Source organism: Rhamphochromis longiceps, linkage group LG22, assembly GCF_057381845.1.
Source record: "Rhamphochromis longiceps isolate RC_006_pf linkage group LG22, R_longiceps_female_GT1.1, whole genome shotgun sequence".
Taxonomy (NCBI): domain Eukaryota; kingdom Metazoa; phylum Chordata; class Actinopteri; order Cichliformes; family Cichlidae; genus Rhamphochromis; species Rhamphochromis longiceps.
In genome coordinates, this window is record NC_140577.1 from 15,558,246 (window position 1) to 15,583,775 (window position 25,530).

General features: G+C 41.8%; 1 protein-coding gene across 1 annotated transcript in view; it reads left to right on the top strand.

Annotated features, from left to right (window-relative positions):
* The window catches only part of csmd3b (CUB and Sushi multiple domains 3b), a 417,790-nt gene that overhangs the window by 303,418 nt on the left and 88,842 nt on the right, over window positions 1-25,530 (top strand). Inside the window, exons 13-20 of the mRNA XM_085395224.1 lie at window positions 11,065-11,247; window positions 11,550-11,876; window positions 14,282-14,476; window positions 16,783-16,921; window positions 17,316-17,503; window positions 20,042-20,230; window positions 24,497-24,613; window positions 24,988-25,203. Of these exons, the coding sequence (XP_085251350.1) occupies window positions 11,065-11,247; window positions 11,550-11,876; window positions 14,282-14,476; window positions 16,783-16,921; window positions 17,316-17,503; window positions 20,042-20,230; window positions 24,497-24,613; window positions 24,988-25,203 (1,554 nt within the window). The remainder of the gene's footprint in view (window positions 1-11,064; window positions 11,248-11,549; window positions 11,877-14,281; window positions 14,477-16,782; window positions 16,922-17,315; window positions 17,504-20,041; window positions 20,231-24,496; window positions 24,614-24,987; window positions 25,204-25,530) is intronic.

Below are 25,530 nucleotides of genomic sequence, written 5' to 3' on the forward strand. Positions count from 1 at the left end.
GCCGTAATGGTCCATTTGATTCACCTTTTATTGTTTATTTTATTTTCACTTACTGAATACGGGACAGACTTGACTGGGGGAAAGAAGGGGAGAAAGAAAGAGGGAAAGAGAAACAGCTGAGAAGAGGGACGGGGGAGAAGGGCAAAAGACAAAAACCAACAGAACGGGCAGAGAAAAAAAATGCATATATCAATCACCTGGGTCACCTGCTGAGAAAGAAAAAAGAAAGCAAGCAGAAGAGAACAAGAGTAATAGAATAAACAACATCACAATGATATATGGGAATATGACAGTAAATACTAAATGTTAAACATTATTGTGCAGCACATAAGATCAACAGAACACAGTGTGCTTTGAGGTAGGAGCCAAAAAGGGTGTAGTTTGTGGGTGTGATCACCCGTGTGTACACCTGTGAGCATGGACGCGCTTGTTTTTTGTTTTTTAAAAGGTTCCTTCATGTAATAATCTGCTAGAGGGTGTGGGGGGGGGGGGGCCACAGCCCCGTCCTCCAGGGCATGAAGCAGGTGTGGAGGAGATCAAAACTCCAGACATCCAGAGGCCCCAGAACACAAGAGACCAAGGAAGACCAACAGAGGGGCAGCTGCGCCACTGTCCCGGAAAGAGCTGAGGAGAGTCCCAGATGAGGGCTCACTCAGCAGCCGCGGAGCAGAAGCCAGGGGGAGTTGCAGTGACGCGCCCGTGAGCTCCGCCGGCAGCCAGCTGCACCTGAGTGACCGAGCCCCAGGCCGAGAGGCCGGGGGCACCCCACCTCCGAAGTGGCCCGAGCGAGCCCCAGGCTCCAGGCCCTGATAAGCGGCCGCCAAGGAGTGAGCCGGTGTGTACCTGGACGCCCACCCCCGGACACAAAGAACCACCAACGCACCGATGTCTGAGGGAGTCCGCCACTGGCAGGGGAAGTGGTGGTAGGGGGAGATAGGCCTCCAAACCTTGGAGGGCCTGAGATGTCCCCAGAGAGGTGGCGCCTGACACCCAACCTGACATATAGACACAGACATACAGGCACACACAGATACAAACATCCATTCCCACCCTCATGCTCTCATATGCACTTACTCCACACTCAACCAACGTGGAGACAGACATAAAGAGACGTTGTACACACGATCACACTCCCCAAGCGTACTCTACAAACCGGGTCTAGGTGCCCCCGCCCCTGGAGGGGGGAACTGCACCCAGACCCAGGTGGTGTTTCCCTTTTCCCTGCGGTGGGGGGAGGCAGACCGCCCCGACTCCGCAGCAGCAGGAAGGCTCCACACTCCAGACCGCAGTCGGACGGCCAACTCCTCCTCCTAGCCCCCCTGCTCCAGCAGGTCGCAGAGAACGGGGGTGAGAGAAGACTCCGAACCTCCCTCCACCCGCTCATTGTAATGTTGATGAATGTGTGTTTTAAGGTGCATTTAAAACCCAGGAGGGCTTGGAGCTACCTGCCAGAGAGCAGCAGGTAAGCGCATGGTCCCTCCTGCTAGCCCTCAATGTCTATGTGTATTTAAAATTGAGAGGTGGGCAACGATGCCAGGGGTGGGGTGTACACCCTGATGGTACTTTGGACTCCGTGTATCGTGCCCACCCCCAAGATCCTATATGTATGTGTAATGAGAGTGTGAGTAATGTGAATGTCTAAGTTGTGGGATAAAATTGAGGCAGAGGCAGCCAGAAGGGGACAGAGGGGGGGGGTAGCCTCCTCTGCACCCTGGTGACATACCCCTACTCCAAGGCCCTGCATGTGTGGGTGGTTGTGGTGGAGCGGGAAGAGGGAGGCAGCTGGAGATGGGGAGGGAAGGAAGGGAGGGGCAAGTGACCCCTCCCTGGGGCCAGCTCCCCCGCTGACCCCAGTAGGCACCCCCACACTCCGCGACCCGCCAGGGAAAGGGGGCCCAGGCCCATCCAGACCGGGGCCCAGTGCAGCAGCGCCGCCCGGCCCCACAGAGCCCGGGACAGTCCACCCAACCCCACCACAGAGAAAACTGCACCCACCCCACCATCCACTCATCTTCCAGACTACATAAGACAATAAACACCCAGGCTGAGATCTTCCTCCACCTCTCCTGTATCTCCCCCTCCTGCAGAGGGAGCTCCTGAGGAGAGGAAAGCTCCTGCAAGATGTGACAATCTCCCCCACCAGTTGAAGAGCCTCCCAGGTGGCTCGATGCACCGGCGGCACCCTGCTCCAGGGCCGGGCCCCCATGCACCCACCCGCCCACAACCCCGGCAACACACCAACCAGGACCCAAGCCCCCGAGGCCCGGTCCGGGTCCCAGCCCAGAGATGGAGCGCCCCCAGAACCTCACGCCCATCCCGGACCCACCCAGGGGCAGCCAGGCTACCAGGTCAGTAACCCACGTCCGTCAGCACAGACCCTCCCCTAGCCCCGCTGCACGCAGCCGCGAGGAAACAGTCACCTGAGAGCCAACAGAGCCCCTAACCGGACATGACCGCTACCCCGGGTTGAGCCCCCCAAGGAAGATGCCTCCGGGGAACCCCCCGACGCCCTAAGCCTGTCCCTACCCCCACACCAATCACAACAGTGAAGGCGGGACCAAACTATGACCCCCCACCCCCACTAGGTGATGGAGCTGATCAAAGGAGCCCAGAGCAATTGATCTGATGTGGTGGCAGAGGCTGTATCAAGACTAATGTAGTCTAATAGATAATTTCTATATTGGTTAGAATTAAGATTATTTTTATTTTTCCAGTTCATGAGGACTGTTTTCTTGGCTATGCATAGGGCAGTGAAAACCATATGGGCTATATTCTTTTCTGAAGTGACATTATCTAAGCTGCCCAACAAACACACTAAGGGGGAAGTTGGAATGTTACATTTCAGACACTTCGATAAGTCTTCACATATCTCGCGCCAAAACTTCTGAACTGGTGGACAGAACCAAAGAGCGTGGATATAATTGTCCGGTGAATTGGTTTGGCAGTGTGAGCAGTTGTTGGTAGACGTAAAGCCCATCTTGAACATCCGATGACCTGTATAGTGCACTCTATGTAATATTTTGTATTGAATTAATTGAAGACTGGGATTTCTAATTAGATGAAAGGTTTTTAAGCAAATCTGAGACCAGAAGTTTAGGTCTAAGTTAACTGATAAATCCGCTTCCCATTTTGCAATAGGAAGTGATATTGATTCATCTGTTTTAGAAAGCATTCTGTATATTTTGGATAGTAATTTGGGGGGTTTAAGAGTAAGAAATTGAACCACACTTGGTGGTGTTTGTAGTTCAACTTGACCCGGTTTAAATTTCTTTTTTACTATGGATTTAATTTGTTGATATTCTAAAAATCTTTTCTTGTTGATCCCATATTGTGTAACTAGTCCGTCAAATGAAATAAATTCTGTTCCTTCTAGTATATGTTCTAAATATTTGATTCCTTTATCACTCCAATCTGAAAAGTTTATCATATTATTGTTTTGTAATATGTCAGGGTTGTTCCAGATAGGTGTACGTTTGCATGGGATTAATGAAGACGCCGTCAATTTTAGAAACTCCCACCATGCTGTCAGAGAAGAGCTGATGTTGATGCTTTTAAAGCATTCATGTCGTTGGATGTTTGAGCTGATAAATGGTAGGTCTGAGATCTCTAGATTATTGCAGAGTGCTTGTTCTACATCTAGCCAAGGTTCATCTAAGAGGGTGTGTTCAGTCTTTTTCTAATTGTTCTCTCACGAACTTTAAGATTTACCATCCTAGGCCTGTAAAGTCTATGCTTTACATTTTTGGCAATTTCTCTGAGCGCTGCACAATCTGACCTTGGGGTGAATTTGCTGGGACAGTCACTCCCAAGAAGATTGGCAGTTATCTGCAATGTTTTCTACTTCTCAGTAATCTTTCTCATTGTGGAATGATAGACTTCAAATCATTTGGAAATGCCCTCATAACCCTTCCTAGTTTGATTGGCAGAAAAAGTTGCTTCTGAAAGATCAATGTGCCTCAAACATTCCTCATTTTGGACTATTTCATGCTCCCAATTTTGTGGGAACAGTTGGCCCTTTTTCTCTTGCAACATGATTGTATCAGTGCAAAAAGCAAGGTCCATAAAGACATGGATGAGTGAGTTTGGTGTGGAAGAACTTGACTGGCTTGTACAGAGTCCTGACCTCAACATGACAGAACATCTTTTGATGAATTAGAGCACAGATTGCAAGCCAGGCCTTTTGCCAACATCAGTGTCTAGCCTCAGTAATACACCTTTGGAAAAATGGTCAAAAGTTCCCATAAATACAGTCCTACACCTTGTGAAAATCCATGAGTTGAAGATGTTATACCTGCAAAGGGTGGGACAATCACATTAAACCTTAAACTCTATGGATTAAAAATTGAATGTCACTGAAGTTCATTACTTTCGGCAGTGTTGATGAGTTTCTTCTTTTTGGTGGATAAGACTGATGAATAAATCATATTGTTTCAACTGTCTGACTAATATTGAAAATATGAATATGTGTTTTTTTCCAAATAGAATTACCACAACACAGAAGAAAAAAACTGTACTGAATTATCTTCTTGGCTTCATGAGATGGAAAATAAATATTATAGTGCAAATTTGCAAAAAAAAACAGCATGTGCATCAAAATAAACTATTTCCAGCTGTGCAATATGAGTCCTAACCATACCAGAAATGACACAGAAAGTCATAAAGTCAAACATAACTTTTAAAAACACCAGTACAGGCTCATAAGGCCCTGATGGTAAAAAACTACATTTCTGCAAAATGACGTCACTTCCGGCTTCGGCGGGTCATGGTGGACATGCGATAGTTCGGGCTGATGGACATAGGAAGTGTTACGAACAGCTGATCGGATCGGCAAAGCGTGTTTCTGGAATATTATGTTTTTGTTGCTGCAAGTGCTTTTTATGCAATTTTTGCAAAGCCATATGTGGAAGGAAACTGTGACCTAGGACAAGCTGATGGCATAAGATGTAAGTGCAACTCCTCTGGTTTCATATGCAAAGAAAATTATTGCGCTAGCTTACGTGGTTGCAGTGCTACTGGATTTAAAAATAGTTACGCAAAACGGAGCGTGCCCGCTCCGACCGGCTTTGGCTGCAAAGCCTTTTAAGATTCTTTGTATGACAGCTTCACCATTCAAGCGTCACCACCACTTCATCTTAGTTTTGAGCTTTTAAGTACTGAATGAGATTTGAGAGTACCAGCATTGCTTTCTATAATTTAAACCCACCAGATGCCAATTGGATTGATGCAGCAGTCAACACTCCACACAGAGGATACCCTCTGGTCCGCTTTGGAGTACTCGCTGATTCTTACCATTTGAAAAAAGGTATTGGCTCTTGCTTGCCTTCAACTCACTAAATGAGTGTTTTGATAAGGAATGTGACTATTAAATTGATTACCAGGTGTGTTATGCCTTTGTAATCACCAGTATTCACTTCTAACAATGAATTCTGAGCCAGGAAAACTCTGATTTGGACTGTGTATTAATTTTGAGCAAGTAATCTGTATTACCAGTTTTGTGTCCATAAACACAGTACAGAAATCTGTGTGTATGGATTTTTTTTAAATGTATGGTGACCTTAAAAGAACAAAAAGTGCAAATATTTGAATCATTTTTCATACAAACACATCTGAATGGTGATTTTGAGAATTAGTTTCCAGCGATGAGTCATCCCCCCCCCAGCTCCAGCTTTTTTAAATGCATCATTCTCGCATTATCCCATCATCCTGTGTTATATAATACCGATCTAGCAGACTTGAGAAGTGCAGCATAAACATCAAGTGCCTGCTTCGTGGCCAGCTGAAAAAAAGGGTGAAATGGTGTTAGTCATGACAAATGTTTTGTTTTTTTTCTCTACTGTAGTTAGGTGTTGCCAGGTTTATCGCAGTGCGCTATTAGCTTATCTGCTAATACTGCACAGGAAAGACTAAAAACATCAACGCTGATATTCCCATACTTGACTTTGAGTGTACAGGCTGCTGTTTTTCTGCTCTATTCTGCCTTAAACACAATCTCATCACTGAGCCATAATGTCAGCCGTTACTTTTGAGGTTTTTATTTTAGCTTTTTCATCTGCTCTTTATGGTTTTTAATATGTGATGTGCTTTATTGGAGGGAAGGATGTCAAGGTGGATTTTTATGGCACAATGACCCTTGATTCGTCGGATCCTTAATGTATGTGTGTGCTGAGAGAGACAGAGAGACAGCAATGTATGGCTGTCAGTGATGAATTCATCTCTGTCTGTCTTTGTGCTTCCATGCATTTTTAAGTGTGACAGCAGGTTTGTCTAATACACTACTCTTTACCTCTATCTATAATACATTTCCTGTGTTAACCCTGCCATGCTTTGCCAAGTCCTCTTCATCTTTTTCTCTTCAGCTTGAAGCAGTCTGGGTTTTTTTTTTTTCTGTGCAACCTGGATAGATGCATGAGAACTGTTTATGGACTAATCAGATTGCACAGTTATTCTAAATGGAGAGTGAGAAAGAGGGAGGGACTTTGCAACGATGCCTGACAGATAAACCGAATTATCTTATGGATATTGTTTACTGGTGGACACAGTATTTCCAAGAATAACAAAAGCTACACTGGATCTTGCAGAGCCTGTTGTATTTCAATTCCACTGTACATAGTTCAGGTATTGAGAAGGACCCTCTTGATCATACCGGATGAAACAGCATTCATTGAGAGCGGCAGAGGAATACAAATACAAATTCATGAAATATTTATTTGCAACATAACCAGAAACGTGGTTCAATTTTGCAGTCAGTAAGCTGAGTATTGGAGTAGTGAGTCAAAGCTAGATGCATTTTTTACTTTTTTCTTTTTTTGTAAGCGTATGCATTCCCGAGGTAACTCGTGAAGGGCAGGGCTTACCTAATCACGACTCTGTAAAGCGTATTTCATTTTCTATTCATGAATTATTGACTCATGTAATCTTCAGTCCAGGCAGTGGCATTGAAATGCTACATATGCTGATCATTCCATCCAAATTTACAAGGCATTTAATTGTTTCTCACATTAAGACTTAATAAATTATATATATTTCAAATTAGGCATGGCATTGGGTAACTGAGCAGGCACAATGAGCGAAGAGTTGTTTTGCTCGATGGTGGTTTCAGATGTCAGTTTCCCTGTCCACAGGATTCTCTAAATGCTAAGTTAGAATAAACAGACACAGACTGATTTCGCAATGTTTACTTACAAGATGTAATTTTGGCCCTCGCTGGTCATGAAGTAACTGATTGAGGAGGAGCTCCAGATGGTTTTTAGAGCTCATTAAGCTCTTTGCTTTTACTTTAAACAGAAGCAAGATTTAGAAAACGGTGCTTTAAAGACTCGGCAGCCTTGGTTTGCACTTCTGGTTTGATTTGATACTGTGTACTTGACGGCTGTTGCGCGTTCACTTTTATTTTATTATTATTTATTCATTTATTATTATTATTTATTATTTTGCTGTTCAGATTTGTTCTTTTAGACTTTGTGGGATGATGTTTCCAGATGGAGAGAAGTAACCAAACATCTCTAAAGCATTATTGACAAAAATGCCTCTGCAATATGTGCAACATGTCTCGTTCAGTGGTCTGTATTTTTTTTTTCTACATAGATGATTGCAGGAGTCTTTCTGAAGCTCACTGATGATCATTACAAGGTCATGAGGCAGGATGTGGGTGGGTTGCCGAGGCGTTTTTACAGCTGGCTGAAGTGATACATTTCTGCACCATAATGTGTTAAGATCAAAGAATGCACCCCAGTTGTTATTTGTCATCCTGAAGTCCGATTTAGTGAGATTTACTGGTATTTGAAAGTTACACAATTGAATAGGAAACATTTTGTGCACGTTGTGTAAGAAGCGCTGACATAGATTGTGTGTTTTAATGAGAACAGAAAATTGATGTCTTTCTTATACACATCTCCCATCAAATCAATCCTCAAAAGCTCCTCGGTGGCCTGGTTTGGAACCTGAGAGAGGCGGAAAAGAATGTCAGTATTGTGAGTGTAATAAATGAGATCATTTTTATTCAACAGAGCATCCTCGCTGATGTCTACAGTGTGAACAAGTCAATTTGAGCCACTCCCTTTAGGTCACAGAATCAGACAAGTACACGCTAATTAGACGGGCTGAATTTCTCATTTCTTCTTCACATTGCAAACCTGTTTGAGAGTACTAATAGACTTTCCATTCAATACCTCTCTTTTCCGTTGCTATAAAAGCTTCCTTGGATTATTATTTGTTGTGGTTTAATGGGTTTAATGCTCTTATTTTGTGACCTCTGTTATAGCAGAACAGCGGCAGCCTCCAGTTGAAAGAAACAGTTTGCAGAGATTAGATTATGCATATGATACATTACGCATTCATTCACCATTAGCAACAAAGCCTTAAAGCACATTTTACAGTTGTCACAAATGAGAAACAGCCAATAAAGTTTTTCCCTCAGTCTCATTATCCCTTCCAAAATCTATTAGCTTATTCTTTCAGATATGGAATAGGTAGTGTATTTTGCACACTACCCTTTTATGTGTGCCTGTGTGTCTGTACGTGCCTGTATTTACCAAAGAAGATGGAAACCACCTGCTTAATACTGTGTAGGTCATACTTGTCACACCAAAATGACTCTGACCCACAAGGTCATGGATACAGGACCTCTAGGGATGGGACTCGTGTTCTTACAGAACCTGAGTAACACCTATGGATCTTTTTTATGGTGTTTTGCTGGCTGCAGGCATGTGTTTAGATGGGAGTTACTTGTACAGTTAACATCAACCTACAGTAAATGCCTGGACGAAAGGTTTGATCTGTGTTATTCACTCTTTTTTGCCACTGGTTTTATTGTTGTACCTCATCAGGGTATGTATTTTTGTGGACAATATGGTGTGAATTGGAATTTAGCTAAATGTGCAATCCAGACATAATGTAGAAGTTACATATTCACTCACACTCTTAGATACTCTTTGAGGAGTCTAATCCCCTTTGTGAATCTGTCAGCCTTGTTGTTACAAGCACAATATGATTGTGTGTGTGTGTGTGTGTGTGTGTGTATCGGTGTGTATGATGCAAAGGAAGACACTGACTGCATATGGGGGATTGGGTTTGTTTAAGTCTCTGTGTGTTGCATGCATGTACTGTACTGTGTGTGTGTGTGTGTGTGTGTGTGTGTGTGTGTGTGTGTGTGTGTGCGCGCATGTGAGGAAGAAAAGCAGTAGCAATACAGGAATGTTCCGACAGCGTGCCGCTTTCTCTCCAAAGTAATTTGTTCTCAATTCCTTCGCTAGGTGTCTTTGCGCGTGTGTGTGTGTGTGTGTGTGTGTGTGTGTGTGTGTGTGTGTGTGTGTGTGTGTGTGTTCACGTGCAAGCAAGTGTGTTAGGCAGGCTGTGATTGGTTGAGTCTGTGGGTCTCATAAAGACGATGTCATGATGGAAATTAATGCAATACATCACAAGCACGCACACCGAGACACACATTCGCAGCAACAGTGAAACACACAGAAATGCGCACACACTCAAAAAGACACACACCTTTGCTTCGTGCCATGGGCCACTCCTGTAAATAATGCTGAAAACAGGAAAGCAGAGCAGGGGATTAAAGGAGAGGAAGGCTGGGAAAATAGAAAGTATGTTTCCTGATATCCCGTATACAACATATTATAAAGAGTTATGGTGACACAGTGGAGCCGTTATGTAGAATCAGAAGAAGGATCTGTCCAACCTTATGGTCAGAGTCAATGTTAAAAAAAAGATGTGTCATGAATACTTGCAAACTCAGGGGAAGGAGGAAACAGAAAGAGAGGGATACAAAATCTGCTCCAGGCTACATGAACTGAGAAGCAGACGCATTTCAGAAATTCGCCTGACTCAGCGAAACAAGATCCAATCACCTTCGAGTAAGACTAGATTCAGTTGGCAGTGTGTTTCTGTTCAAAATGGATGATGAGCTCTTGTAGCATGACATAGTGTTGCACAACACAGTAAGATAACCACGGAGGATTTGAGACTGATAGCACTGCATGGTTGCACAAATGTTGTTAAGGCCAGACTCTGGGAAGAAACACTCGGTGTGCTGACTGTCAAAAACAGTTAATTTATAATTTAGCTTAAGTGACAAAACTGAAGTAACAGGTGTAAAGCTGAGTTGCAGATATAAGGTCTAAAGTTTACAGTGTCTTGTCACCCTTGAGTTTCTTCATAACACCAAAAACTACTTCAAAAGTACCGTCCACGTGACCCAAGGTGTCCTCTACTGCCGCGGTCCCTAACCTTTTTTGTGCCACGGACCGGTTTATGTCCGACAATATTTTCACGGACCGGCCTTTAAGGTGTCGCGGATAAATACAACAAAATAAAACCAATGCCAAAAAAGATGATTTATTCATAGCACATTGGAAAAAACCCAGGGAAACTGAGTTAACAATAAAAACGATTTAAAAATAACAATAAAACCCCCGAAAACCATAAATTTCACGCCCAAGCCTCACCTCTCACAGCCCAGTACCAAACGACTCACAGATCAGTACTGGTCCGTGGCCCAGAGGTTGGGGACCGCTGCTCTACTGCTGTCAGATTGTACAGTCATGGGTTACAGGCAAGATCTTGTAAAAAAAACAAATGATGATAGAAGTATTACAAAAGTGATATGTAAATAATGCAAATAAGAATCAAGTAATGATTGTAAACAAGTAGCTAGTTTCACTAAATTTTCCCAACACTTTGACCAAGTTTGGCAACCTCTGTGACTGCAGTACTCACAAATTGTCTCAGTAAAGTTGTTTTCTATTGCTGGGCTGTATGTAGTGAGCACTTTATGTCAGTCCCAGCTCTTTCTTCAGTTTTCCTTTGGTATGTGCTACTCTTTTTCTTCTTTTCATGCTGAATGATCAAATTACTTTATGTTTCATCTACTTGGCAGCTGGATTTTTTTTGCCATTTTTCATGTTATCTTTTTATGGGTTGTTTTTTCACAGTGACTGAAGTGTATAGCATATGATCGTAACGGTTTAGGTTAGGATTCCTGTCAACATGGACTGTTTATAGCCGTCTTTGGGGACCATGCTGCTGTTCATGTCTTCTTTTGAATCTGTGTCATTCCAGAAATAGACAAAGAGAGTTGTGGAGACCCTGGAACTCCTCTCTATGGAATAAGAGAAGGTGACAACTTTTCAAATGGAGGAATCCTGAGATTTGAATGCCAGTTTGGGTTTGAGCTGATTGGAGAAAAAACGATCTCCTGCCAAGACAACAATCAGTGGTCTGCAAATATCCCTATATGCATATGTAAGTGTTAGAATTATTTGTAATTGATTTTCAGGTATATGACAGCATTGGATTGAACTAAAAAAATGTGGCATGTGCACTGCTGTGATGTTGATAAATTTCATTGTGACCTGTCACTGAGGCGACAGTACAGAGTTTATTATGGCCTGGGGCGCATGATGACCGATGACGCTGTGGAGATGAATATTTAACAGAAAATTTCTCTCCCTGTATGCCTTTCCCCTCCCTCATATGCTTTCTGAAAATTGTCTGTCTCTCTGTCTGTTACTGTCTGTGATTTTGTACTTCTCTTCCTCCCACAGTCCCCTGCATGTCCAACTTCACTGCTCCCTCAGGAACCGTCCTCTCACCGGATTACCCAGAAGGCTATGGGAACAACATGAACTGTGTTTGGCTCATCCAATCAGATCCGGGCTCCAGAATACACTTGGCATTTAATGACTTTGACCTTGAGGCACCTTATGATTCCCTAACAGTGAAAGATGGCGAGACAAATGATGCCACGGTCATTGGGAGGTTCTCTGGAGCTGAGAGTCCCTCCCATCTGACGTCTAATACCAACACACTGAGGCTGGAGTTTCAGGCTGATCACTCTATGTCAGGAAGAGGATTTAATATCACATACAGTAGTATGTATTCCATCCTCTTTCTTTGGCCTAAATCTAGGCAAATGAGCAACTTTGTTTTCTCTGCTAAAAATAGAATTATCATAAAATGCTTCACATGAACGAAATCCAAGTTAAGCTTGAAATCTGAAATTTAATTTATAGTCATATTTTTTTTCATTTGCAAAGGTCAAACCCCAGAAACACAGAAATAAAGGCACTGTTAATTTTGAAGCAATATAGTGCTATATATATATATATATATATATATATATATATATATATATATATATATATATATATATGATTACACTTTACACAGTACTCTGCAGAACTCTTGGGCCATCACTCATTTCATTATATTTTGCTTCCAAGGAGTCAGACTTTCTTGTAAAGTGATCTTTAAAGTGATCTTGAGCATTAGTTCTCCAGGCTTTCTGAAGGTCTTTCAAGGTTTTCCTTTGGACAATAGGCTGTGTTTCTTTCATTCATTTTCACTCCTATCCTTGTACTTGGCCATTATCAGAGGAAAGTTACTCGAGACTGACCGATAAATAATTCAAGCATAAAAAAGCACTAACTCAAATGATGAACCGACGTAACGCAAACCTCATGGTTTGGGGCTTCATTTCATCCAGTGATGTTGGGGATCTTATCAAAATTATTGGTATTATGAATGCAGAAAAGCACCATCACTATTCAGTACCATCTGGAAATGATCTGAACACCTGTAACAGCTTCATTTTTCACCATGACAGTGGTCCCAAATACAATCCCAATGCAGTAAAATAATACCTGGAAAAAAGAGACAGTGGAACTCTATCAGTCATGGATCAGCCTCCCCAGAGACCTGACCTAAAAATTGTTGAAGCATTGTGGCATCATCTTGACAGAGAACAGAACAAAAAGCAGCCAACATCCAAAGAAGAGCCTTAAATGTCCTTCAAGAAGCCTAGAAAACTAGTTTGCTTACTTGTGTTGGTGACCATACCAAATTTTGACTTCCAGGCCCATTAGGATTGTACAAACAAGTGTGGTTTTGCTTTATATGCTTCATTTGGATGTATGTTTGCACTTTACAGTAAATCGCTGTACATATTCCCTATTTTCCTAGCAACGTAAATGAGGGGTGGCTCAAGACATCTGCAAAGAGCTCCATGTAAATCTTGGCATAACTTCTAACCAAGATGTTGAAAACCATGTAGTAAATATTTCAGTTTGATTTAGATAAAGCTCTTTTAATTCACTCCCAACTAGAAGTTTCAGTAGCGCTGAAGACAACGGGTTATAGAAGAGAGGTCCTGTGATTATTATAGCAGCTAAGAATAGAGGTGTAGGTTGCAGAACAAAGTACTTGCAAAGGCAAGAGAAGCTTTAAAGGAACATTTTTGGGCAATTTTTTGCTTGTTTGTTGTCAAACGTAGACTCAGATGACAAGATGGATACCATTTTCATCTCTGTGCGTCCAGTACATAGAGAGGTCCAGGATGTATTTAGGCTTGAAAGACTTGAAACAAGAGGAAACAGTCAGCCTATTTCCGTCAAAAGTGAAAAAAAATTAATCCTCCAAAAATTCATAAATGGTCTTTTTTTAAACATCATATCGTGACTCTTTAACCTGCATTAGAATAGACATTAGAATTTTACCCGCAGTTAGAAGCTCCGTCTCCCTTACATTGTTGTCATCTGTGCAAATCTTTGGAGCTGATCAAAATCTATGTGATGCGTTGTTGACTAGCTTATAAGACATCAGGATACAGCATGTACACCAAAAAAGATCTTGCCCCCGCTTGCAGTCTTTGAGCTAATTTAGGCAAAACACGTCTGGATCCCGGGCAACAGAAATGGAAATTGATATTGATCTTTGCATCAGGCTGGGTTTGACGGCAAACATATCTGCCAAAGTGTTCTGTCCACGAGTTTTCTCACACTCTATTTGCGATATCATCTCACATCATTTTGTGTATATGACTTTATTTTTTTTTCTATGACTGCATCTTTAATTCTTTATCAACTAAAAACACCAAGCTGCTTCAACTGGCAAAACATGAGCATTCATAGGCTGGACTTTGCCTTTTATCAGGAGCAGATGCATATAAAGCATCAAGCAAACATACTGTATTATGAGCAATGATCATATGTGCAAACAACATGACGGGAGCATAAAACAGACAAAAGAAATTTTAGATATTATGCTGGCAAGGACCGAACAGCAGAAGACTTCAAGTAGCAGCATATAGATCTGCATCATCACTTCTGAAATATTTCATCAAAATGATGAGCAAAATAGCCTGTGAATGGCTGTAAAGTATAGGTCTCATATTCTTTAATAACATTTCTCGTGTGTGTGTCTGTCTCTCTATGTGAAGCGCTAGTCTCCAATATCTCCCTCATCATATCTGTGTCTCCTTGTAACTTTTTTACCACAGCATTTGGCCATAATGAGTGCCCAGACCCTGGCATTCCCATCAACGCTCGCCGCTTTGGAGATAGCTTCCAGCTTGGCAGCTCCATCTCTGTGGTTTGTGAGGACGGTTTTATCAAAACCCAAGGAACTGAGACCATCTCCTGTCAGTTAGAAAGAGGAAAAGTCATGTGGAGTGGGCCTATTCCTAAATGTGAAGGTAAATATTGGCTGGATTGCTGCTTAAACTATTAACTAGGGAACAATATGCTATCCAAGATCTCATCATTAATGCTGTAAAAACTCTGTGGAGGCAGAAATTATATCCTGTCAGTTCAACAGAAGGAAAAATATGGAGGTGGCCAGTTAACCTAAACACCCAGGGAAATAACTGTTAATAAACTGCTGCCACACAAATAGCTAATAGCTTACCAACATTCTGTCTGTAGAAGTACTTGGCAATTTAAAATTCTCTCTGTGTGGAAGGAGTGCAGCAGAGATGACCGGCAGCTAAAAGTGAAAGTAAAGACACTGGACACTATGTGAATGTGTTAAACAGAACTGTGACTTCTTTAAATGTCAAGTAAAGTCGCGGCGCAGCACTTTGCCTGAAGTTATTTATATTATTCGATTATATTATTACCTTAAAGTAAAGTCGCATAAGTTCAGAGTGTAATCAACAGCTTCTGTAAAAGTTGTTGAGTACAGAAAAGTAAAATGCGAAGTTGACCTGCGATTCTCAAACGGAATGAAGAGATGTTCGCTAGAGCACAAGTGCTTTTGAGATTGCTCCAGTGGTAAATATAATTAGCTCAAGATATTTTCAACACAGCTATTGGTGACAGAGCCTTTGATAGTACAAAGAAGGGTTGTGTTAATTATGCTCCAGGTCATTTAAAGTCCCAAGATCCATTGTATCTAATGTGTGTCTATAACCACTTGGATAGAAAATCCAATTACTTGTATTCAGGAGGTACAGACTAGAACAAATTGACTTGAGACACTTAGTTAAAGTTTAAATAAACTTGGAAAAAAAGAGTGCAGCAGAATGGCTCTAGGCTAATACTACATTGTAATAACTGTTGAGTGATTGTTCATGTTCCTTTTAAGTGTTCGTGTATATTTACATAATATGAATAATTTATGTTAGCCTTGCATCATGTACTGTAGACATATTTCTGAGCACACAATTTATCTTTATTTTTATTAAATATTCAAAGCTGTGGGTTGCTTCATCAGAATCTCTGTCAAGGGCAAGAATCTGAATCTGTTGCATGTTTTTTGGAGTATTTAAATGGTAATTAAACCTACAGTATGCTATGTATATGCTATTTGGCCAAAGCATCAAATACCCGTGTCTAGTGTGGAAAATGTTAATCGCACTGACAAGTTAACTTATATGCATAAAACTGTTCTCTTCTCTTTCCCTCATTTTCAATAAATATTTTAGCAGATTTTTCATTTTTCAGCTTGCTGTCAGCCAAAAGCCAACAGTGTTAGTGTCCAGCTGGTGAACATAATAGAACTTTTTTGCAGCTCAAAGAAAAAAGAAGTGTGGAAATCGTGTTTCCTTTTGACCCAAGATTATGAAGTCCACAGAAGTCCACTGTCTTCAAAATAAATAGTAAAATTGAAGTTATGCTTTTGCACAACTCCAATGTAAAAAAGAAAAACGATAAAAATGTAAATATAAATATAAAAATACCTACTTATTAGTAGCAGGTGGGCCTGATTTGCTAAACTTGACTAAATATACAGTACTGTGCAACACTCACCCATCATTTATTAATTGAATCTTAAAAAAAACCCAAAAAAACCCAACAAAAGACAACACAACTGACCAGCACAAAATAGCATTTTGACATCAGCGAGATGATTCAAAAAGCACTATTAGCTAAAAACTTGGCATAGCATGGTGTACAGTCTGCCCTTAAAAAAACTGAGGAAACTGGACAAGTGGAGGACAAAAACTGAAGTGACTAAAAATGATCTACATTAGATGATTTAAAGTCATGTCCTGAAGAAATATGAAATAAAATCCAATAAAGACCTGAAACAGGACTTGAATGACGCATCAATATATCCAGAGGAGGTCAGATGAAAGTGTCACACCCACAGTGGAGGCTCTGTCGTGGTTTAGGGCTGCATTTTAGTATCAGTCATGTATTGGTCTCCCCAGAGCCTGGACCTCAACATTATTCAAGCAGTGTGGGGTTGAATGTCTACTTCTAAATGACCACTGTAAGAAATTACAATAAAGCTTGACTAAGTCAGTTCAGGTTGTGCTGATGAATGAAGATGATCAAATATTGACTTTCTACTTTATTAGAATTGTACACACTCTGTTTTTGCCTTATACACTGGACTTCTATCATTTACATGTTTCAGTGTATTACTGCAAGTGAGCAGCGACTCAAATCTTTTGCACAGTATTGTAATTTCTTTTGTTATACATTAATTTGTACTTGGACACATTGGGTGTCCTGTACTTCTTCTCTCACTTGCCTCTTTATTCTCCCCTCACAGCCCCATGTGGAGGCCACTATTCGGCTCCAAGTGGAGTGATATTATCTCCTGGGTGGCCTGGTTATTACAAAGACTCCCTTAACTGTGAGTGGGTGATTGAAGCAGAACCTGGACGTGCCATCAAAATCACATTTGACAGGTGGGTGGCATACAGTAACTCTTTGATTCTGAATATTAGAAAGAGCTTTGAACAAGCAAGAATGAAGATTTACAAGATTTAAAGTTTATGGACATTCGCCTACAATATCACATGACTCATAATTCTCTAGGCTGTAAATTTTTGACAAAGCTGTCTTTTGACTAGGAAGGCAGGCAATATTTTTGTTCAAATGATGTTTTCTCTGGGCTGTGAACTGCTGGTAGAGCCGAGACATAGACTGTTGTTTACGAATTGTAAAGTGTATTTATGGTGAAAAAATTGGCTCCAAAACCTGTAAATGATGTGAAACCTTTAAAGAACTTTTCATTATCTCATCAGTGTTTTTAAATCACAATCAGCTATAATATAATGTCCTGACATTTTATCTTCACAGGTTCCAGACAGAACTGGGTTATGACTTCTTGGAGATCCATGATGGTCCAAACCTCCTGTCTCCTCTGGTTGGCTCCTTCAATGGCACCCAAGTCCCCCAGTTCCTTTTCAGCAGCAGCAACTTTCTTTATCTGCTGTTTACCACTGATAACAGCCGGTCAAATGCTGGCTTCAGAATACTCTATGAAAGTAAGTTAGATGCATACACTATATATCTATGCACATATAGTATGTGCACATGTGCATATGCATTTATAGCTGCAAATTTTACACAAAAAAATGAAAAATACACGTGCATTTAAAACTGATCCATTCATATGAAGATACTTTGTTAAATATATTTTACAGTGGGGCAAAAAAGTATTTAGTCAGCCACCGATTGTGCAAGTTCCCCCACTTAAAATGATGACAGAGGTCAGTAATTTGCACCAGAGGTACACTTCAACTGTGAGAGACAGAATGTGAAAACAAAATCCATGAATCCACATGGTAGGATTTGTAAAGAATGTATTCGTAAATCAGGGTGGAAAATAAGTATTTGGTCAATAACAAAATACAACTCAATACTTTGTAACATAACCTTTGTTGGCAATAACAGAGGTCAAACGTTTACTATAGGTCTTTACCAGGTTTGCACACACAGTAGCTGGTATTTTGGCCCATTCCTCCATGCAGATCTTCTCGAGAGCAGTGATGTTTTGGGGCTGTCGCCGAGCAACACGGACTTTCAACTCCCGCCACAGATTTTCTATGGGGTTGAGGTCTGGAGACTGGCTAGGCCACTCCAGGACTTTCAAATGCTTCTTACGGAGCCACTCCTTTGTTGCCCGGGCGGTGTGTTTTGGATCATTGTCATGTTGGAAGACCCAGCCTCGTTTCATCTTCAAAGTTCTCACTGATGGAAGGAGGTTTTGGCTCAAAATCTCACGATACATGGCCCCATTCATTCTGTCCTTAACACGGATCAGTCGTCCTGTCCCCTTGGCAGAAAAACAGCCCCATAGCATGATGTTTCCACCCCCATGCTTCACAGTAGGTATGGTGTTCTTGGGATGCAACTCAGTATTCTTCTTCCTCCAAACACGACGAGTTGAGTTTATACCAAAAAGTTCTACTTTGGTTTCATCTGACCACATGACATTCTCCCAATCCTCTGCTGTATCATCCATGTGCTCTCTGGCAAACTTCAGACGGGCCTGGACATGCACCGGCTTCAGCAGCGGAACACGTCTGGCACTGCGGGATTTGATTCCCTGCCGTTGTAGTGTGTTACTGATGGTGACCTTTGTTACTTTGGTCCCAGCTCTCTGCAGGTCATTCACCAGGTCCCCCCGTGTGGTTCTGGGATCTTTGCTCACCGTTCTCATGATCATTTTGACCCCACGGGATGAGATCTTGCGTGGAGCCCCAGATCGAGGGAGATTATCGATGGTCTTGTATGTCTTCCATTTTCTGATGATTGCTCCCACAGTTGATTTTTTCACACCAAGCTGCTTGCCTATTGTAGATTCACTCCTCCCAGTCTGGTGCAGGTCTACAATACTTTTCCTGGTGTCCTTCGAAAGCTCTTTGGTCTTGGCCATGGCGGAGTTTGGAGTCTGACTGTTTGAGGCTGTGGACAGGTGTCTTTTATACAGATGATGAGTTCAAACAGGTGCCATTCATACAGGTAACGAGTGGGGGACAGAAAAGCTTCTTACAGAAGACATTACAGGTCTGTGAGAGCCAGAGATTTTCCTTGTTTGAGGTGACCAAATACTTATTTTCCACCCTAATTTACGAATAAATTCTTTACAAATCCTACCATGTGAATTCATGGATTTTTTTTTCACATTCTGTCTCTCACAGTTGAAGTGTACCTCTGGTGCAAATTACTGACCTCTGTCATCATTTTGAGTGGGGGAACTTGCACAATCGGTGGCTGACTAAATACTTTTTTGCCCCACTGTATATTGTGTATTTTTAGACAAATTCTTAAAAGTATGCTTCTGACCACATTCACACTAGGTCTCCATGATCTCACAATATCACACTACTAAAAATTAGACATCATCCTCTGTTTGGTTCACACCAGCTGTAATGCATATGAGATATTAGACCACAAAGAAATTGAATTTGGGTGTTGCTGGCACTGGCATGAGCAGGGTATTCAAGCCACAGGCTCCCCAGTTCCTCCTGGAGGACTCCAAAGTGTTCCCAGGCCAGATGAGATATGTGCAGTCTCTCCACTGGGTTCAGAGTCTACCCCAGCGTCTCCTCCCAGTTGGGTGTGACCAGAAAATCTCCAAAGTAAGGTGCCCAGGCACCTGAACTGAATTTTTCAACAAAACATGAAAGCATTAATTGTTTGTACAGAAGATAGATATACTTTAAACTCTGAGTTAAAAGCAAGAAGACCCCAAACCACCCACCCATCCACCCCCTTGTTTTTCTTCCATTTACTCAGTACTAATGGCGTAGACCGCCAGCATCTTCAAACTCCACCTTCATTTTTATCTGAAGTGCATGTTCAATTTGACAGCAGATGGCATGTAAACACTTGAGAAGGTAAACAAAACCACTTCTGTTGTGGTTCTCACCTCAGTGGCTGTCACCAGGACTACCATGATGATAATCAAACAACAAACAGTCTACCTTGCACTGCATATTTTTGTATTTTTGTTTATCTAATGTAACATGTAATGTTCAAATGATTTTTGAATCAAACAAAGTGACTCTTTTTGTCAGGCGTCACAGTGGACAGCTACTCGTGTCTGGACCCCGGCATCCCTGTCAACGGTATTCGGTACGGACAGGATTTTTCCATCGGCTCCACGGTGTCGTTTGGTTGTGACTCTGGTTATAGACTCAGTCATGAGGAGCCGCTAGTGTGCGAGAAGAACCACTGGTGGAGCCACCCCTTACCTACATGTGATGGTAAATATTTCAAAAGAGCTTCTAATTCAGAACAGAGTGTACTGTGGAAAATGTTACACCTCATGCAAGTTTGTTAAATGTTCTTCTCCATTAGAGCAAAAGCTGATTCTCTGCTCACTCAGAAAAAGAAGATTGTTTCCTTTTATTTGGCATTGATGGTATTAGTATCTTATGTAGGAATGGGCAGCTATTCCCTGCTAGATACACTCACAGGATAAAATGATTTGCTTTGTTTTATTGTGCATTATTATTATAACAGCACTATATTTTACATCTAATTCAATAATAAGGTTCATTAAATAAAAGGGAAGCATTTGTCTTAATGCTGGACATAGTGTTATATAGACACTGGACAATATGCGCAGTCTGCTCTGTGGTAGCACATTCACAATGCAGCACAAGGTCAGCTTTGCTGCTGTCCTGGTAAGGATATTTTACAGTATAAGTATCCACTGCTCATGAATGATCAGACAGTCCACCGAAGTCATAATCACTTCTATAGACCAAAACATTTTTCAGACAAAAGCAGATTATCTGCCTTATCCATTACAAAAGACACAAAGTGGATGAGGTGTGTGTAAAAGGGGAGAAGTTGAGCCACCATCGCTGTTTGGGGAGCTGAGTCACACCACTGGTTGATCACATAGACACACACACACACGCAGGAACAATTTGCAGTGAAGGCTGCTGTGGCTGATAGGAGATGATTTGAGGAGAAGATTAGAGATCTGTGGGCAAGTACTGTGCATGTGTTCGTGTCTGTGTGCGCACGCATGTGCACTGTGTACGTGCGTGTGCGCTTGTGTGTGTGCGCTTGTGTGTGTGCGCTTGTGTGTGTGCGGCGCTTTTATCCATGTGCCTCCTGTCACCTCCTCTCCTGCCTGAACCACGAACACAGGAATGTTTGAGGTAAGGTTGACGAGAGCCTGTGTTGGCTGTCACATCCTCTCTCTTCTCTCTCAAATGAATTGGGAGGGGTGAGGTTGGTGGGGGTTGGGGGTAGGGTTAGGTAGGGAGAGTAGGGAAACCTGTCTCTGTCTCTCCCTCTTTCTCAGTGATTGTCTCACTCTTTCTCGTATTACGATGGTGGAGCAGGAGGGGTGGGTGAAGAGAAAGATGCAACACTGCTGCATCGGTTATGCGTTGGCTCGCTTGGTTCGGCTTATTGGCTCATTCACTTGTGAACCACATTTGAATTGCACTGTTCCTGGGACTGGCAGCAGTTTCCTCCTAGGAGGCAGTTTGAGCATACAAACATCAAGCAGGCTGCCTGGAATTTGCAGACTGAAAGCCGTTAGACGGTGTTTACACAATATGTGCCCATACAAGTGTACGAACTATTTGCTTCTGCGGTTGGTAAGAAATGGGATAGAGTGATGACTGACAACTAGTGCACATTAAATTCAAGCAAGACATCACCAAAGGCAGCCGACTCAGCCTTGAAAGCTTTTCAAGAAACCAAATGTTCGTCATACTCTACATTTGAAGAGATGAGGGCAAGTAAGTATATAATGTAATATGGAAGACATAACAGTAATATCACCCCAGCCAGCCGAGCACAATGGCTTAGTTTTTGAAGCGAACATATATGTGCTATTTATACTTGAATAGGACCTATTATGCCCATTTCCAGGTCCATGTTTTTTATTCTTAGGGTCCATTGGAGTAGTTTTACACGATTCACAGTTCAAATAATTTATTTCGCACAAGACCTTTGTAAAGTCTCTGAGCCTGCGTTACTGATAAAAGCCATTACTGCCCCTCTGCCCTTCCCTTTGAGCCAGCTTTCTTCTAAATGGCTGCTGAAGAAAACAAGAAAAATAGGTCTGTATGCATTGACGGTGAGAGCAGTGCCTTTGACATGACTGTTATAATCATATCATACCGACATTAGAAGCGGAAAAGAAAAAACTTTCTTAAACTGAGCATTTTGAGAATTCTGAAGGGTAGGCTTTGGGGTCACAGAGGTTACTTGTATATATGTTAACCTTATTAGCTGAAAGATTTGTTTGATGCAAGTATTCACCATTGCAGACCTCTGCAGCAGTGCAGTACATACTGTATTTGACCAGGCATTTGAAGGCAGATCTAAAAGGCAGAGGGCGAAAGAATGAAGTGAATGGGGAAAAAGAAAAATCTGATGCGGTGTTTCAAATTTCTCACACAGGCCAGCCTTCAAAATAAACAACTTGTGGCAGAAAATGTTAATAATTAATAGCGCTCTATATGTGTGCGAGTGTATGCTTGAATCTATGTGTTTGTTTAGTTTGGAAATATTCTCACTCCTGACTTCTCATTCCTCTTGTTTTCGGTGCTGGTGTTAAAACCACAGTGGCTCAGTGTAAAGTTAGTGATCCCCTGTTGTGATTTGAGCACATTTTCAATTCCTGATATGTTGTAGCAGTTACAGCAAGAGTGAGCAAGAAAAGAAGCAAAGGAAGGGTTTGTACAGATTTGAGCTGGGGTGTAGTTGTCAGATTTGGTGGTTTTCTGCTCCACACTACAATTCCTGGTAAAATGTCCTGTTCACAGAAATTTCAGCAGAACTTTCAGGATTGACCCTCTGCCTGCTTCTTTTACTCCTTTTTACGGCATTTTATAGCTGCATTGTGAAAGAAAATGACTGTTCGGCCAGGCCAGTGTAAGATGAAGCAAGTGGAGCAACAAAAAATTGAGCACCTGGCAACATACTGTCTGCGTGCATTAGTATGCATAGAGTGAGCTACGGCCATTTCCAATCTTTTCTGGACCTGGTCTGAACTCTGCATCTCGGCACAAGCACGGGTCATAGTGTGGCCATGCTGTGAGATTCTGAATGTTTTAAGTAGTCTCCAGGAAACATTTGTCCTGCTTCACTGCATCGAATACCACTGACTTGAATCACTTGGAATAAAACTCAACCGAAAAAATATTTCAGACAAAGGACATTTTACAGTTCTTGCACACAATCAATGTACCTATTACGCAGCATTAATGTTGTGGAAACGTAACATAAAAAATTATTCCAGCCTTGTTTTTCTTCGGCTTATGTCTCAGTTTCCTGACACTGAATTGCAAAGCGACAAAATCTTGCAAATATATTTCAGATTTCTCCTCCACACAGTTATTGTTCAGATGGCCACTAGTTATATAACAATAAACCTTGCCTTTTAGGTAGTAGCTCTAACTATATCAGATGATTGATGTATGTAATATTCAGCGAAACTAGTCTGAACATCTGAACTTGTCTTTGCAAAAAGGCAATGAAACACAGTATGATTGTGAGGTTGTGGTTAATCACTGCAGCAATATCAAGTTAGCCATATGGATCTTGAAGCTGGAGGTTGTTACTGAACAAAACAGATGTGCATTTGCTGTTCTGCTAGAAATAACTATCATTTAGTGCATAAAAACTACAGACACACAAGTGGACCTGCATGTGAGCATGTCGAGGTCCATAGAAAGCCTGTCTGAATCCAGGCTACCAAGAATCCTCCCATATTTATGCAAGACCTGCTACAGTCTGGTGAGCATGCCACTTTTTGTACTATGCAGAGCATTGTGGTCACAGTCACCGTACCTGGCAGACAATCTACAAATTGAAGAGATCACCAAATTTGCATAAATGGCATACAGTTCAACTCACCATTTCTGTAAACAGGAAAAAAAAACCCACATAGCTTTTGTCACTGGTGTTATTCACCTTTTTAAGGAATAACAGTCATCTGTGTCGCTAATCATTGTTAGGCGTTGGTTTGTTTCAAGAACATTAAAATATACCACAAAAACAACAAATGATGCATTATTTATCATTCCAGTGCAGTGTGTGGCAGATTTTACATTATTTATGTCATTATTTTATGTCTGTGCAACAGTGGGAGGAATAAATCTGAAAAATATGACTTCAACATTTAAAGGAAAGTTGTAAGGGAATACACAGTGAAACAGTGTTTTCCTACTCCCCAACGTGTGAAAGCACACACGTTTGGAGCTCACACTGCATGCAGACCTTGCTACCCACTTCTGAGAAAATGTCTCCCCGTCTCTCTCTCATGCTCCCTCTCTCCCCTTTGCTCCGTCTTCCTCTGCCCCTCTTGCAGCATTTGCGTGTGGGTATGCTTGTGTGTACGTACTATAGAAGTGGTATTAAAGGTCCACAGGGAAACATTATCTGTTTTAGCTATCAACAATCTGATGCTAACCTTCTCTCTGCCTCCATCCCCTGTCTCTGCTCATCTCCCTCCCTCTGCCTCTCTCCCCCCACTCTGTCTCTCTCAATCTATCCAGCTCTATGTGGTGGGGATGTTAGAGGTCCCTGGGGTACCATCCTTAGTCCCGGCTATCCAGACAGCTACCCTTCATCTCTCAACTGTACCTGGACCGTTGAAGTCAGCCACGGGAAAGGCAAGAGACACACATACACAGAGATCCACACTCCTTAATAGAGACAGACAGAGTGTGACACAGTACAGCAAGCTCAGTGGTTCAGTTGCTGCTATGCTACATCCACAAACATACATTGTTTTCTGTGGCTTATAAAATATTCAGGCGCCATTTGGAGGCAATTTGGTGAAAGCAATGTCAAAAGTAAAATGTTGCCAAAATAAAGTCAAATAAAATAATGATCTCAAAAATAAATCGTCACTGATTAAAGTTTGAATATGCTGCTGTCCCAGTATAATGACTCATACAAATTATAAGTCGAGGTGCATGAACCATCTGAGGATAAAGCAAACTTTGTCTGTCTTCTGACTCGTCTGTGCTTGTGTCTCTAACAGGAGTCCAGTTTCAGTTCAGTTCTTTTCACCTGGAGGACCAACATGACTACCTCTTGGTTACGGAGAATGGGAGTTTCCTGCAACCTCTGGCTCGTCTGACCGGCAACGAGTTGCCTAGCAACATCAATGCTGGTCTCTATGGCAACTTCAAAGCCCAGTTGCGATTCATCTCTGACTTTTCCATTTCATATGAGGGCTTCAACATAACTTTCTCGGGTAACTTTCCTTACTGGAGTTTTTCATTTCAATCCAGCGAGTCTACATTCAGTTTTACCCTCAGTTTAGTCACTTCAAGGGTTTCTGTTTGTCTTAATTTGCTCACTGGAACAATGCTGTAATGTTGCAAATGTTGAAATGTTTGAGATTATGAAACATAACTAAATGCAAAACAGTCATGTAACAGCTTGCTGTGTGAATTGTGCCAGTAAAATAAAATAAAATAAAATAGTCAAGCTGGACTTTTGCCAGGTTCACCCTAGAAATTCATGCAGACACCACTGTGAAATTATGGCTTCTCTTTAAAGAGAAGTGAGCAGAGCAACA